This window comes from Podarcis tiliguerta (assembly GCF_965153285.1).
Source record: "Podarcis tiliguerta genome assembly, chromosome: Z".
In the NCBI taxonomy this organism is placed as follows: Eukaryota; Metazoa; Chordata; class Lepidosauria; order Squamata; family Lacertidae; genus Podarcis; species Podarcis tiliguerta.
In genome coordinates, this window is record NC_139553.1 from 3,829,021 (window position 1) to 3,841,989 (window position 12,969).

At 46.1% G+C, this 12,969-nt stretch overlaps 1 protein-coding gene across 4 annotated transcripts in view; it reads right to left on the reverse strand.

Annotated features, from left to right (window-relative positions):
- Positions 1 to 1,333: 1,333 nt before the first annotated feature.
- SH2D3C (SH2 domain containing 3C) overlaps positions 1,334 to 12,969 on the reverse strand; it is a 72,623-nt gene continuing 60,987 nt past the window's right edge. For all 4 annotated transcript variants that reach the window (XM_083422929.1, XM_083422931.1, XM_083422930.1 and 1 more), the window contains 7 exons: positions 10,520 to 10,644; positions 9,134 to 9,705; positions 7,242 to 7,357; positions 6,695 to 6,866; positions 5,902 to 6,013; positions 3,584 to 3,790; positions 1,334 to 2,699 (listed from right to left, as the gene is read on the reverse strand). In XM_083422929.1, the coding sequence (XP_083279055.1) occupies positions 2,524 to 2,699; positions 3,584 to 3,790; positions 5,902 to 6,013; positions 6,695 to 6,866; positions 7,242 to 7,357; positions 9,134 to 9,705; positions 10,520 to 10,644 (1,480 nt within the window). In that variant the 3' untranslated portion in view covers positions 1,334 to 2,523. The remainder of the gene's footprint in view (positions 2,700 to 3,583; positions 3,791 to 5,901; positions 6,014 to 6,694; positions 6,867 to 7,241; positions 7,358 to 9,133; positions 9,706 to 10,519; positions 10,645 to 12,969) is intronic.

The window sequence follows — 12,969 nt, forward strand, 5'->3', positions numbered from 1 at the left end:
TCCCTATGGTGCAAGCCTGGGCAGTATGTATGGAGGCTGTGGGCTGTCAATACGACAAGACCACCCCCTTGGCCTTGCTGATGTGGTCCAAAGGAAAGCAGAGCAATGTTGGGGACCAGCTTGGCTGCAGCAGTTGAGGGAAGGAGGCGTACAATGCACCACCCAACTATCTCACAGATTTTACTCTAGATTTATGTAGAGTTTACTCCTTAGGCTTTTCTTCTCCCGAAGATATCCCACAAGGGAGGCTTAGGATCGAGAGTTTTCCTCCCTCTCCCATACGGACTACCTTCCCAGGCTGATGAGTCCCATTTGCCCCTCACTTCCCTCTACAGCACATGCAGAAACCACTTTCTTGACTGTTGGTGAAATATACTCAGAGTCGCAAAGTGATTTCACGCTCTTTATTCAGCTCATAGTGGTGAGGAGGAATGAATGAATGTCCCCTCAAAGTATCTGCTTTATGTACATAATTTACACAATGGGCTGCACATGATTGGCTAATTCTGGAATTCTACTGTAAGCCAATCAGGTTGTGGATTCACTTATATCTGGAGCATGATTGGGTGGTTCCTGCCAACCAATCATACTGCTGCATTGTTCTAGGACCAATCAGACTGCTGCATACTGAATCCTATTGTTCTAGGACCAATCAGACTGCTGCAATTTGGATCCTATTGTTCTAGGACCAATCAGACTGCTGCAGTTTGGATCCTATTCAACTCAGTACATAACAGTTGGACACACTTTTGCTCTCATCCACTCAGTCCACCAGAGCCGGTCTTCACATGAAGGGAAACTCCCTTATTCACCAAGGGTTTAAAATCAAATGCACATGTAGTAATAACAGGGAGCAATTCTAACCTTATTCCCTCCAGCCTTTATGGAGTGGCAGAGAGTGCTTGTCCACACAATGGTCTCGTGAAGTAGGTTAAGCTGAGAGAATAGCAACTGGCCCAAGTTCACTAACTGAACATTGCGGTTGAGCAGTGTTATGAACTTGGTCCTAATACAGCGTGGCAGCAGCAGGAGGCCCTATTAGCTAAAGTGGTGCTTCAGGTTAAGAACAGTTTCAGGTTAAGAACGGACCTCCGGAACGAATTAAGTACTTAACCTGAGGTACCACTGTACTCATCTTTTAAGCAGGATGAGTTGGACTTGTTCAAATTAAATACATTGTCAGATGAGAAATACTCACTTGTGTGTTGCTGTTATTTTTAAAATGTCTTTTTAATATTTTACTGTGTAAGTCGCTTATGGGCACTTGAGTACAGAAGTGCAATTTAAAAACAATAAAGAAATAAAATAATTTGAAAAAATCTACCAAAGAACATTTCTTGAAGAAAAAAAGCATAAAAGTTTATTGTATGCAAAAATCAAGAGAAGACACTCCATGGTATATGTACATTAATTTACAAGAAAAAAAAATAAAGAGGCAAGTAATTATTTACAAGATGTCCCTTTTGAGTACAAATACACACATACGCACACTCACACTCCCAACGTGGATCTTTTTATTTACAAGCAGAAAAAGGCCCCGAAACAAACAAACAAACCCTGAAGCAAAGCCAAATAAAATTTTAAGATGTTAAAAGGTGGAAATGGGGACTCAGGCATATTATAAGCTTCAGGGGAGAGAGGCATATGCGACGGTCTGTCTACACATTATGAGGAATGCTGAATGAAAGGACATATCACTAGTTGCTTTTACCAAATGTTGGAGAGTGAATGATGGTCAGCAGCAGCCATGTCTTCCTCATTATGTGTAATTAAAAACCCCTAAGGCCTTATTTGCTAAATACCTGGAGTTGTGGCTTTGAAGAAACCCCGTGCTTAATTTACTGGACACAGGAACAGCTGTGAACATTCAAAATAGGGAGTCAGCACTGAATGGATATGCCAGGGGCCTTTTTGCCTTCATTAATTTTGATGGAGGACAAAACAAAGAGCTGACAAGAGACTGGCCAGTCTAGATTATACTTCAACAGCAAGGTAGCAAGGGGACCAGATTTCTGCTCTGGACTCAAATGCAATTGTGAGGTGTAAAGGTCCGTTTTGACCAGGTGCAGGTTGATGCAAGGTTCTACCTCATACTGATGAGTTTTTGAACCAACCATGAACCACTCTATAGGCCTTAAATGCTATTTATTCTGGCTATTAAACCAATCTGAGCAAAGCATCCTTCATACACTGCTTGAAAGGCGCCAGTGGTAGGTGAGAGGAGCCATGTCACTGCCAACCTTTGAAAGCAGGAAGCCAGCCCTGTACAGATCGTATGTTGATTGTCAGTAACTCATGCAGGAAAAGGCCCATTTTACTACAGCCAACTTCTGGGTTGGCTACTTTGTTCTTAAGATGTTTTTATGGGCAGAAACTAACCATGGGGCTTCCCCATGCCCAGCCTGAGATTTACTTCCCACAATGGCAACATCCTACCAAGGCTGATGTAGAGAGGAATGTGCTAGCAGCTCTCTGCACCCTGCTCTTCCCTTGCTGTTCGTGCCCAGAGCTCACATTGTTGGGCTACAGCTCACTAGATCGCACTGCCGGTTCCAGTTTGTGGGACAATGCTGTTAGAACTTTGTTGAACTTCTCGTAGCGCTCACTCTGGCTGCTCTCGGCCCCTCGGCTGCCCCACAGGAGGCGCAGCTGGAACTCTGTGCTGAAGATCTCAAGCAGCTCTGGCTGAGGCTGGAAGCCTGTAATGAAAGAACAAGCATGCTTGAAGCACGTTTCCAGTACGTTTCCAAGCACAGTTCAAAGTGTTGGTGCTGACCTTTAAAGCCCTAAACGGCCTCGGTCCAGTATATCTGAAGGAGCGTCTCCACCTCCATCATTCTGCCCGGACACTGAGGTCCAACGTGGAGGGCCTTCTGGTGGTTCCCTCACTGCGAGAAGCCAAGTTACAGGGAACCAGGCAGAGGGCCTTCTTGGTAGTGGCACCCGCCCTGTGGAACGCCCTCCCACCAGATGTCAAAGAGAAGAACAACTACCAGACTTTTAGAAGACATCTGAAGGCAGCCCTCTTTAGGAAAGCTTTTAATGTTTAACAGACCACTGTATTTTAATACTTTGTTGGAAGCTGCCCAGAGTGGCTGGGGAAACCCAGCCAGATGGGCGGGGTATAAATAATATATTGTTGTTGTTGTTTCTAATTCAAAGAGAGAAACCACATGGGAATGCTTAAGGGTCTGAGGGCACAAATATTTCTTATTTTGACAACAATTCCTTCTGGTTGGTATCCATATAAATTATGGGGATTGTTGTTGTTGTTTTGCACCCCCTTTTGACACCTGTAGGATGGAAACGCCTGTACCACCCTAACTCCAGCACTGACTGGTGATCCAGGAGGACCCCAAACATATTGCTACTCAAGGCAAAAGAGAAGATGCCACCGTCCCCTGCTACATTCCGCATGCAGAAGCCAAGTTGACAGGCAGATCAATCTTAGGTCAACATTGGCATCAGGATGCCTGAAGGCTGCAGGCTAGTTTAGGGAGTGCAGAACAGGCCACGGGGCACACACTGCTCTGTCTTCCCAACATGCTCTTAGCTGAGCTTTGTTCCACATGGCCTTCCTTACCCTGCAGCTTCATCTCTGCGTTGGTGTGGTACAGTCCACCATGATGAGCCACCATTCGTGCCGCTTCCAGGTGGGCCATGACTACCTCCACACCATTGTCCAAGTTTTCCCAGGGCTCGGGGTTTTCTGGAACTGCTGCGTCTCGTTCCAGAAGTGTGATGAGGGGCACTATGTGTGGGAAGGTAGTGTTGGACAATGGGGGGCCTTCTGGAAGAAGAAAGCAAAAGGATTTATTTATATGAGGAGCTGAGCTGTCACTGCATATCTTGCCCTGCACCATTTCCTTTTGACTAGCTGCAGCCCTTCAGAAATACTCTGTTTACAAGTTTGAGGTTCCTGGTCTGCACTATACTAATCCGGCTATGCCCACCAACCCTTCCCTGGCAATATTAAAGAAATTGCACTGCATTAGTCAGACCTCACCTGGAGTACTATGGCCAGTTCTGGGCACTGTGCTTAAAGAAAAATGTAAAAGTGGTTTAGAGGAGGATAATGATGATGGTCTAGATTCTAGAAAGCTGCTGCTCATCAAAGCAGGTAATGCTGGACAACATGGGCCTGGCATAAAGCAGCTTCCCATGTTTCTATGTCTCTCGCATGCAAATTCTTTGCTATGCGCACTGGATCACAGCATCGAATTAAAAGCAAAACCTTCACTGGAGGTTTTAAAGCAGAGGTTGGCTGGCCATCTGTCATGGACCCTTTTGCTGAGATTTCTTCATTGCAGGGGGTTGGACTAGATGACCCTTGGGGTCCCTTCCAATTCTACAATTCTATGAAATATTTGCTAATGCTCACACAAACAACACTAGACAGATAAATATACAAGGCTAGTTTCTACATGGTGCCTAGAGAATAACTTGCACCTTAATATCAGCAAGGCAAAGGAGATGGTGTTGGACTTTTGGAGGAAGAGAGGGGAACTAGCCCTGTTGTATATTGGGGTGTGTGTGTGTGGAGAGAGCCTCTTCCTTTAAATTCCTGGGAGTTTGCCTTAGTGAAGACCTCACTTGGAAAAACAATATAAACTCAGGTGGTTAAGAAGGCCCAACAGACTCCATTTTCTCGGGGTCTTGCGAAAGAACAATGTCAAACAACAATTGATGACCTCCTTCTACAGGTCCACAATAGAAAGTGTCCTCTCATATTGTATCACAGTGTGGTACGTTGGCTTGACAGCCACGGACAGAAAGTCTTTACAGAGGGTGGTGAACACAGCCCATGATATCATGGGCTGTCCCTGAGCCCGCTAGATGACATCGCAAGGGATCATTGCCTTAGGAGAGCGAGAAAAATTCTCAGGCACGATTCACACCCCGGCCAGCACCTCTTTAATCTTCTACCCTCAGGCAGGAGATACAGAAGTATAATCAGTCGTACCAACAGGCTAAAAACAGTTTTTATCTGTGGGCTGTTAGGCTGCTGAACGGAAAATAATACAGTGGTGCCTCGCAAGACGAAAAGAATCCGTTCCGTGAGTCTCTTCGTCTAGCGGTTTTTTCGTCTTGCGAAGCAAGCCCATTAGCGGATTAGCGCTATTAGCAGTTTAGCGGCTATTAGCGGCTATTAAAGGCTTAAGGGATTAGCGGATTAGCTGCTAAAAGGCTATTAGCAGCTTAGCGCTTCAGAAAAAGGGGTTGGGGAGCGGAAAAACCCTCAAGAATCGCAAGACATTTTCATCTTGCGAAGCAAGCCCATAGAGAAATTCGTCCTACGAAGCACCTCTGAAAACGGAAAACCCTTTCGTCTAGCGGGTTTTCCGTCTTGTGAGGTATTCGTCTAGCGGGGCACCACTGTATAGTGCAACTGACTTTCAGGGTTGGTGTGTTGTGCGACAAGCACACAGAGTGCAATGAGATTGGGGGGGGGGAGGCTCGGTTAATTTCATTGTACAAAGGTTGTACATTGACAATAAAGATATTATTATTATTATTATTAGTTTCAAAACTTAAGCATTTCTTTCATTTTGCTGTCTGAGGCAAAAGACATGATGGCACTCTACTCCAAGACGTATACAGAAGCCAACTGGACTGGTAGCTGAGTCTTACTCCAGTACTGCTGAAAGGACTGTGCCTTCCAGGTGCAGGCTGCATTGTACTCCCAGGTCAGTCCACTCCCCGCCCCTGAGTGACTGCTGCCTGAGACAGCTGCCTCACTTTGTCTCATCATAGAGCCGGCCATGTCTGTTAAGTAACAAACACAACATGTGAAACGAGATGATGCAGTAGAACAGCAGACTCTGTGTAACCTAACAGGGAGTGCAATCTGAGGGCAGGCTCACCAAGATGGGGGTTGGCTAGCTTGCTTCCAAAGCTTACCTTTGCCTTCGTTCAGGCTTTTAAGGAAAGGCTTCAGCTTCTTCTCATAGAGAATAGCTCCCTCCGTGTGACGTTGGCGTAGAACCATCCAGGTCTGCTCCAGACGTGAAATCTGAAAGCCAAGGGGTGAAAGGGAAATGTAAGGGGAGGGGCTCTGAAGCAGAGCTATTTATTTATTAAATTTGTATGCCTCCTTTCACCCAAAGATCATGGGACAGCTCACAACATAAAAATACAAAACAAACAAAAAAACACAAAACACATTGTGGGGGCTGCAGGTGAACAACCTATGCCTGGAAGGGATACTGGATAAAACCTGGCCTGGCTCACAAAGCCCCTGTACTGAGAGGTTTGCTGGGGTGATATATGGTGATTTGGGGTGTCCCTCTGGTTCCCTTGGGTTCCTTCTCATGGTTTCTAAAAGGGGCTTTGGATATCATCCAGAAATGCAAATAAGCGTAACAGCCTGGAAACTCCACTTTCTTTATTTCTTTGCACATCCACTGCAGTGTCTGCCTGGGGCTCATGCTGAGCCAAAACTGCACACCTGTCCTGGTTCAGTTCTTCAGGCCTGACTATGGAAGCACTCAAAAAGCCAGCGAGGGTGTCTTGCACACCTGTGTAATGGAGCTTCTGGTAGTATCCAAAGCCCAAACTCCTTCTACGAGGATGCTGGTAGTCCAATTTGCTGATGGACTTCAGGGGAACCCAGAGATCAGCAAAAATGCAGGCTGTGGGTAGGGGTGGGGCAGTGGCCAAAAAAAAGGCCACTTGCTTGTGCTCACACAAGTACCTGGGTCATTTCAAGGGCATCCATCACAGCAGCAAAACTGAACATGTTGCCCATGGTACTCTTCAGCTCAGCAGCCAGCTGGATGGTCTTGTGAAGAAGAGAGGCCCTCTCTTCCATGCTTCCTGTGCAGCCCAGAATATCCACAGCAATCATTATGGTCATGGTATGGAACCTAAGGAAGGAGAAGAGGGAAGGACGAAAGTGAGGAAGCCAGCTGGAAGCAAAGAAAGGGGTGTAGAAGAAGCGCTTCCGGATTTCTACTTCCCCAGCCAGCACCTTGGGCATTCAGAACCTTTGGGCAATGGGTTTCTTAAGGGCCTTAAGGGCTAGATATTTTTTTTTTAAAGCAAAAGCTCAGAGTGCCATAATGCTAAACTCTGCACCTAGTTTCACATTTCCTGCCCTTGAATCTCTACAGTGCTGCCTAAAAGGGAGCAGCCCTTATCTCTGCAGGAGAGACAGGCATTGCAGGACTGTGCTTAGCAATGAGGGACCTGCCCACCCAGCCCAAAGCATCTCTTTTGTTTGCCTGCCCCTCGAACTCTACCTTTCCAACAAATCAAGCCGAAGTTGATGTCCGTGGGGCAGGGTGAGTAGCTCCATCCCTGAGCTCACTCCCATGAGCCTTTGCATCTCCTTGGTAACGCCCAGTATCCTAGCAACCTGCGACAAAGAGGGGAAAGTGGTTTGATTTCCATCCTTGGATGCAGAAGGGAATCTTCACAATGCAAAGGATTGATGATAATGATGATGATGATATTTTTAGTTACTAAAAAAGTCACTGAAGAAGCAATTGTTATTTGTTAGAATCTCTGCAACCACAGATCATTATTCTTAATTGATGCTATTTCAGCTTTATATCCCACTTTTCTGCATTTTTGCACGAACTAAAAATAATTTTGTAAAAAAGCAGCAGCAGTGGGCCTAACGCAGAGCCTTGACCCCTTCACAATTCCTCACACTAGCTGTGTTGAGCATACAGAATGGCTTAGACAGTGCTGGTTTTTCCCTTTCCCAGAGTCCTTCATGCCTGTATAACAGGCAATAATTAAACAGGTCACAGAGCTGGGTCTGTGTCCTCTGGAGCAAGGGGTGTCTCTGAGCAAGAGCAAGGCAAGATGGAGAAATGCTGTCCTCCTGCAGGTTCCCTCACTCTGGCAACTTCAGCTGCTGTGCAAAACATCTGGGGACGGGCTCAGCAAAATTCTCTTGCGACGGGCTGTCGGCTTCAGGCTGGGAAGAACAGATAAGCGTCTGTTCTGGACCAGCCAAGGACAGGCTTACTCCTGGGGCAATTTTGGTAGGTCTGCTTGCCAAGCAAGTGAATAAACACTTGGCGCTGACAAGAGAGACGGGCATCACAGTGCAGACACTTAAAGCCCAGAGCATGCCATCCTGTGTCATGAGACTTCAAATAAATTAGCAGCCATTAATTTTCCATGAACCTGTGATTGAATTACGGATGGGCAAGGAAAATTGGGGCTCGGGGCACAAGCCCCTAGGGGCCCTTGGCATGGGGGTCTCTGGTATGCCCTCTCATAAGTTAGTGCCCTAACCACCACCAGGCAACCCTCCTTCTATGCCAGGACCCCTTCCCAGCAGGACTGTCCAGTGGAGGTAATCCTCCTATTGGCTCCAGGTGGTCACCACTTTAATTTCCTAACAAGGTCCCAGGCATATCGTCACATCAAATCAATGTGGAATATAAGACTAATGGCCAACCTACATGTGCTTTCTCTGAATATGCAGGTCAGCCCAGAGCTGATCACCCAAACAGAATTCCTAGTGTCCAAATGCAATGCGCTCTATGTGGGGCTACCTTTGAAGGTGACCCGGAAACTACAAGTAATCCAGAATGCGGCAGCTAGACTGGTGACTGGGAGTGGCCGCTGAGACCACATAACACCAGTCTTGAAAGACCTACATTGGCTCCCAGTACGTTTCCAAGCACAATTCAAAGTGTTGGTGTTGACCTTTAAAGCCCTAAACTGCCTTGGTCCAGTATACCTGAAAGAACGTCTCCACCCCCATCGTTCTGCCCGGACACTGAAGTCCAGTGTCAAGGGCCTTCTGGTGATTCCCTCACTGCGAGAAGCAAAGCTACAGGGAACCGGGCAGAGGGCCTTCTTGGTAGTGGCACCCACCCTGTGAAACGCCCTCCCACCAGATGTCAAAGAGAAAAACTACTACCAGACTTTTAGAAGACATCTGAAGGCTGCCCTCTTTAGGGAAGCTTTTAATGTCTAACAGACTACTGCATTTTAATACTTTGTTGGAAGCCGCCCAGAGTGGCTGGGGAAACCCAGCCAGATGGGCGGGGTATAAATAATAATTTTTTATTATTATTAAAGCAATGCCACCAGCACAGCTGGTACTAACTGGCCCTGTTCTGAACAAGAGGCAGCCCAAAGAGGCCACCAGCAACCCAAAATCCCATACCAGGCAATCCACTTGGGTGATATGTTTGGCCAGAGTCTTGGCGTCCACTTCTGCTAGGAGTTCCTTGACCTTCTTGAGCACTGCCATTTCCAGGGGCTTATTTTCCAGAGGGATAAGGAGTGACTGGAAGATAGCTGGGTTGAAGGAGGAGGTCCTTTCCACAACAGGGACAACAAAGCCCACACTGTTCAGGTCCAGCCTCTTCCTGGGCCCCACCTCCACATCAGAGCCATTCAGAGCAAGCCTTCTCTGGCCCTCGTCCCCTTTTAGCCTCTCAACGTAGCTCTTGGCTGGCATCTGCTTGCCCTCTGCAGTTGGCCTGTCCCACTGAACTGGGGAAGGAGGATGGAGCTGGCAGTAATGTCCTGTGTCCGGATCGCTATAGCTGCTGACCGAGGGAGACGGAGAGGCCCTTGAGTAGCCATGGGAAGGGGTTGAGTGGGGGCTGTCGGACTGCTCAGCCTTGCTTCCATTTCCTTGGCACAGCTGTGGTTCACTGGAGCGTCTTATGACGGGGGATGACGGGGTTATGCCACTGCCTGCTTGGCCAGCCTGTGGTTTTAGCCGAGTAACTGCAAAGAGAGGTAGAGAAAGGGTTTTTTTATTGTAAGAGAGGACACAGGCAGCAAAACAAGTATTTGGTTTGCAACGGTAACGTGTTATGAGGTCCACGCAATCATCTGTGTGTGCCCATGTTGCCACTTTATAACAATTTCACCAAAAATCTGAACATCCAATTCACTCAAAAATGGTGCCAAACGGTTGCAAATTCTCCCCTTAAACGTTTGGTGGTGGAAAAAGAAGTTTTTATCACAGGCCAAGAAATCAGCCCTCAACTACTTAACCTGCGGAAAAAGCATTGTGAAGTGTGGGATAATAATTACTTAACACAGCATAGTATAACCCCCACCCCCCAAAGTCAAATTAGAATGAACGCTCAATAGTTGACATCATATGATCTCCCTGCAAGTTTTGTGCAGAGAAATTATCATTTATTTGTATGCTGCCTTTCCAAAGCTAAAACTATGCTCAATGCCGTTTCCAACATAACTATAAACATAACAAAAAGTAGTCATAAACAATAAACAAAGCAACAGAAAGTACACAACCAAACTGAACAATTTCCACATAAATCAAAAGATAAAAATTAACAGCAGCAACCTCTGCCAAAAAAGTCCCCTAAACAATTACTCAGCCCATTTATGTAGGAGGACTTAATAAAAGATAATCTGGAAAAGACCAGAAAGTTTTGGACTAAAGACCAGGACAAAAATGCTTTATAAACAGTAGGGAGAAGTTCTCACATGCCATTGTGATTACTCTTTATTATACGTTGAATATTTCTCTCACCCTCCTTTTTATTTGCTCTTTGAAAACCGTTCCTACCTGTGCTGTAGGCTGCAGTTGCAGGGCTCTCAGAGATGGGAGACATTGAAGAGTGGAGGTCTTGGATTTGATCCACACTGACCGCACAATTCCGGATGATGTCTCGGTGATGTGGCAAGGAGACGCTAGGCAAAGGATAAAAGAAGGTGTTGGCACAAAATCCTCCCAAGAGGACCAAGCAGGGCCAAACTAAGGGGCCAGACCGGTGGAATAAGTGGGCATTGTTGCTTTGAGTAAGGCTAGGGACTCTGCCTGTTTGTAGAAAAGCACAACGCCCACATCAAGCTGACCTGCCTTATCTTCCCTCAATTTTAGTCGCCTCACTTTGCCAATGACATGGGCCTGTTCTGTTTGTGTGGTGCCCTAGTCTGGGTCCAGGATGCTAAGGTCTCCATCAGCTGGGACACTTTTTCTGTATGAGATGCATGGTGGCATCACCCAGCCACAGTCCTCATCATGGAGGATGGATTACCAAATTGCGTAAGCCAGCAAGGGAGTCAGTTCTAATTGAAGGCCACAGTACCGTAAAAGTAAAATATTATTCAAAAGCAGGAGTTCTATTTCACACAGGGCGACTTATGAGCCCCGGGAATATAGAGAGGATGACTGAGTTGCTTCAGACCCAGAGCAGCAAACCTCTTGCTATTGAGAAGCTTGGTTCAGCTGGAACTCCACACAAACCTGAGAACCATGGGTGGTATTCAACTAGGTTCCACTCAAAGCAGACCTACTGGAATTCAATGGACCTAACTTAGTCCTGCTCATTCATTTCAAAGAGTCTACACACAGCTGAACATTGCCCTTTGTTTACTTTGCACATAGCCAAACAAATGAGTGTGGTGCCATTGCCAAGGAACCAGAGGAAGCTTTAAAAGGACATTCTCCATAGTTTCATGTCTTCCCACCTACCCACAATGTGAACAATGATGAGTATAATAAGCCCACTGCAAGTGTAATGAGTCCCCATAAACTTTTGTTATACCTAATGCAAGTGTATCTGATATTTTATTATTTTTATTGCTGTCTATTTTGTTTGTTTGTTGTTGTTTTACTACATACGAGGTTTTAATGTTTCATGATTGCAAGCTGCTCTAGGATTACATTCTAGCTGGAAATAGTTTATATAAATAAATAATAAGCAAGTGGAGGTACCTCTATTCAGCTGTTTATTAATTCTGAGAAAGAAATTAAGAGGCTTCCCCCAACAAGCATCTTCCCCTGGTAGTTAAGCCTAAGGACTTATCCACACTTACCTTTAGCACAGGCACAGGCTCACAATTTAACAGGCACGGGCCCACAATTACAGGCACAGACCCACAACTTAACGCTCCATATAAAAGCATTGTTGTTGCCATGGAGTATTTCCCACGAAAACCTACTCTTTAGCGCTCAATCGGAGCAAACATCAATTTGGGTTTTCTGCAGGTTGCCATTAGCTCCAATTTGGCTTTAAAGAGCAGGTTTTTGTTCAGAAAGCTCTGGAGCGAAAAGAAGAAAGGGGAGGTTGCATTTGGTCACAGAGCTTTAAAGTGTGGACCATGTCTGGAAATAAGCAGAGGAAGGGTAAGTGTGGAAAAGCCCTCACTTGGGAAATTTCCAGGGAAATGCCTCCATCTTTTCCCCATGAGGGGCGCCTCAGTCACCTAGCTATGGGTTCTGATTCCCCCACACCTTCATCTGACCTCCCCACTACTCTGTGACAGGAACTGATTTGTAGGACTCAGAGCTAGAGCTCATTAGAATTCAGGAAGTAGGGTGGGAGTAGGATAGAAATTTAATGAACAAACTATATATTTGACCTCATCTTTGCTTGATTCTGAACCCCTTTCCTGTATGTTTCTTGTCTTGGCTGCTCTCCAAGATATCCAGGCACTGTCCTCCTACAAGCCCATGCTTGCCTATGCCAGCAACTTTGGACTCTACTAGGAAACTCAGGATATTGCTTCTTTTTGCCTTCCCTGCCTCAGGATAGGTAATTAACAGAGTCTCTCTCCACCTTCCTCTCCCTCTCTGTCTCTGAACCTTCATGTTGACCCAAATACCTGGTGCACTGCGGTCCATACTGCAACTCTGTCCAGTTCCCAAGACACACTCCATTAGGAGCAATCTCCTAGCCCCCTGCCCCCAATAGGAACCATTTCAGTTTATGGCCCAGGCAATGTGGGCCCGGGTACTTGATGGAATTTGCAATTACGAAATCTCTTGCTATTTTATATTTATGTACTTGCAGTTCAAGCCACAAAGCCGTTTCACTCAATGCCTGCCATCTTTGCGGAAATGAAATTATATTCATTTATATTGGTAATTTGTTGGTTCTTCCCAGTTCCCACAAGTGAGAAAAGCAATACTGGCATTTCTTAAGTAACTGTGTCTGTTGCAGTAACCTCAGTTCCATGCAGCGGTCTCCAGAAAAGAACCTTGAAGTTGTATGACTATGAGCAGGTGTTAAA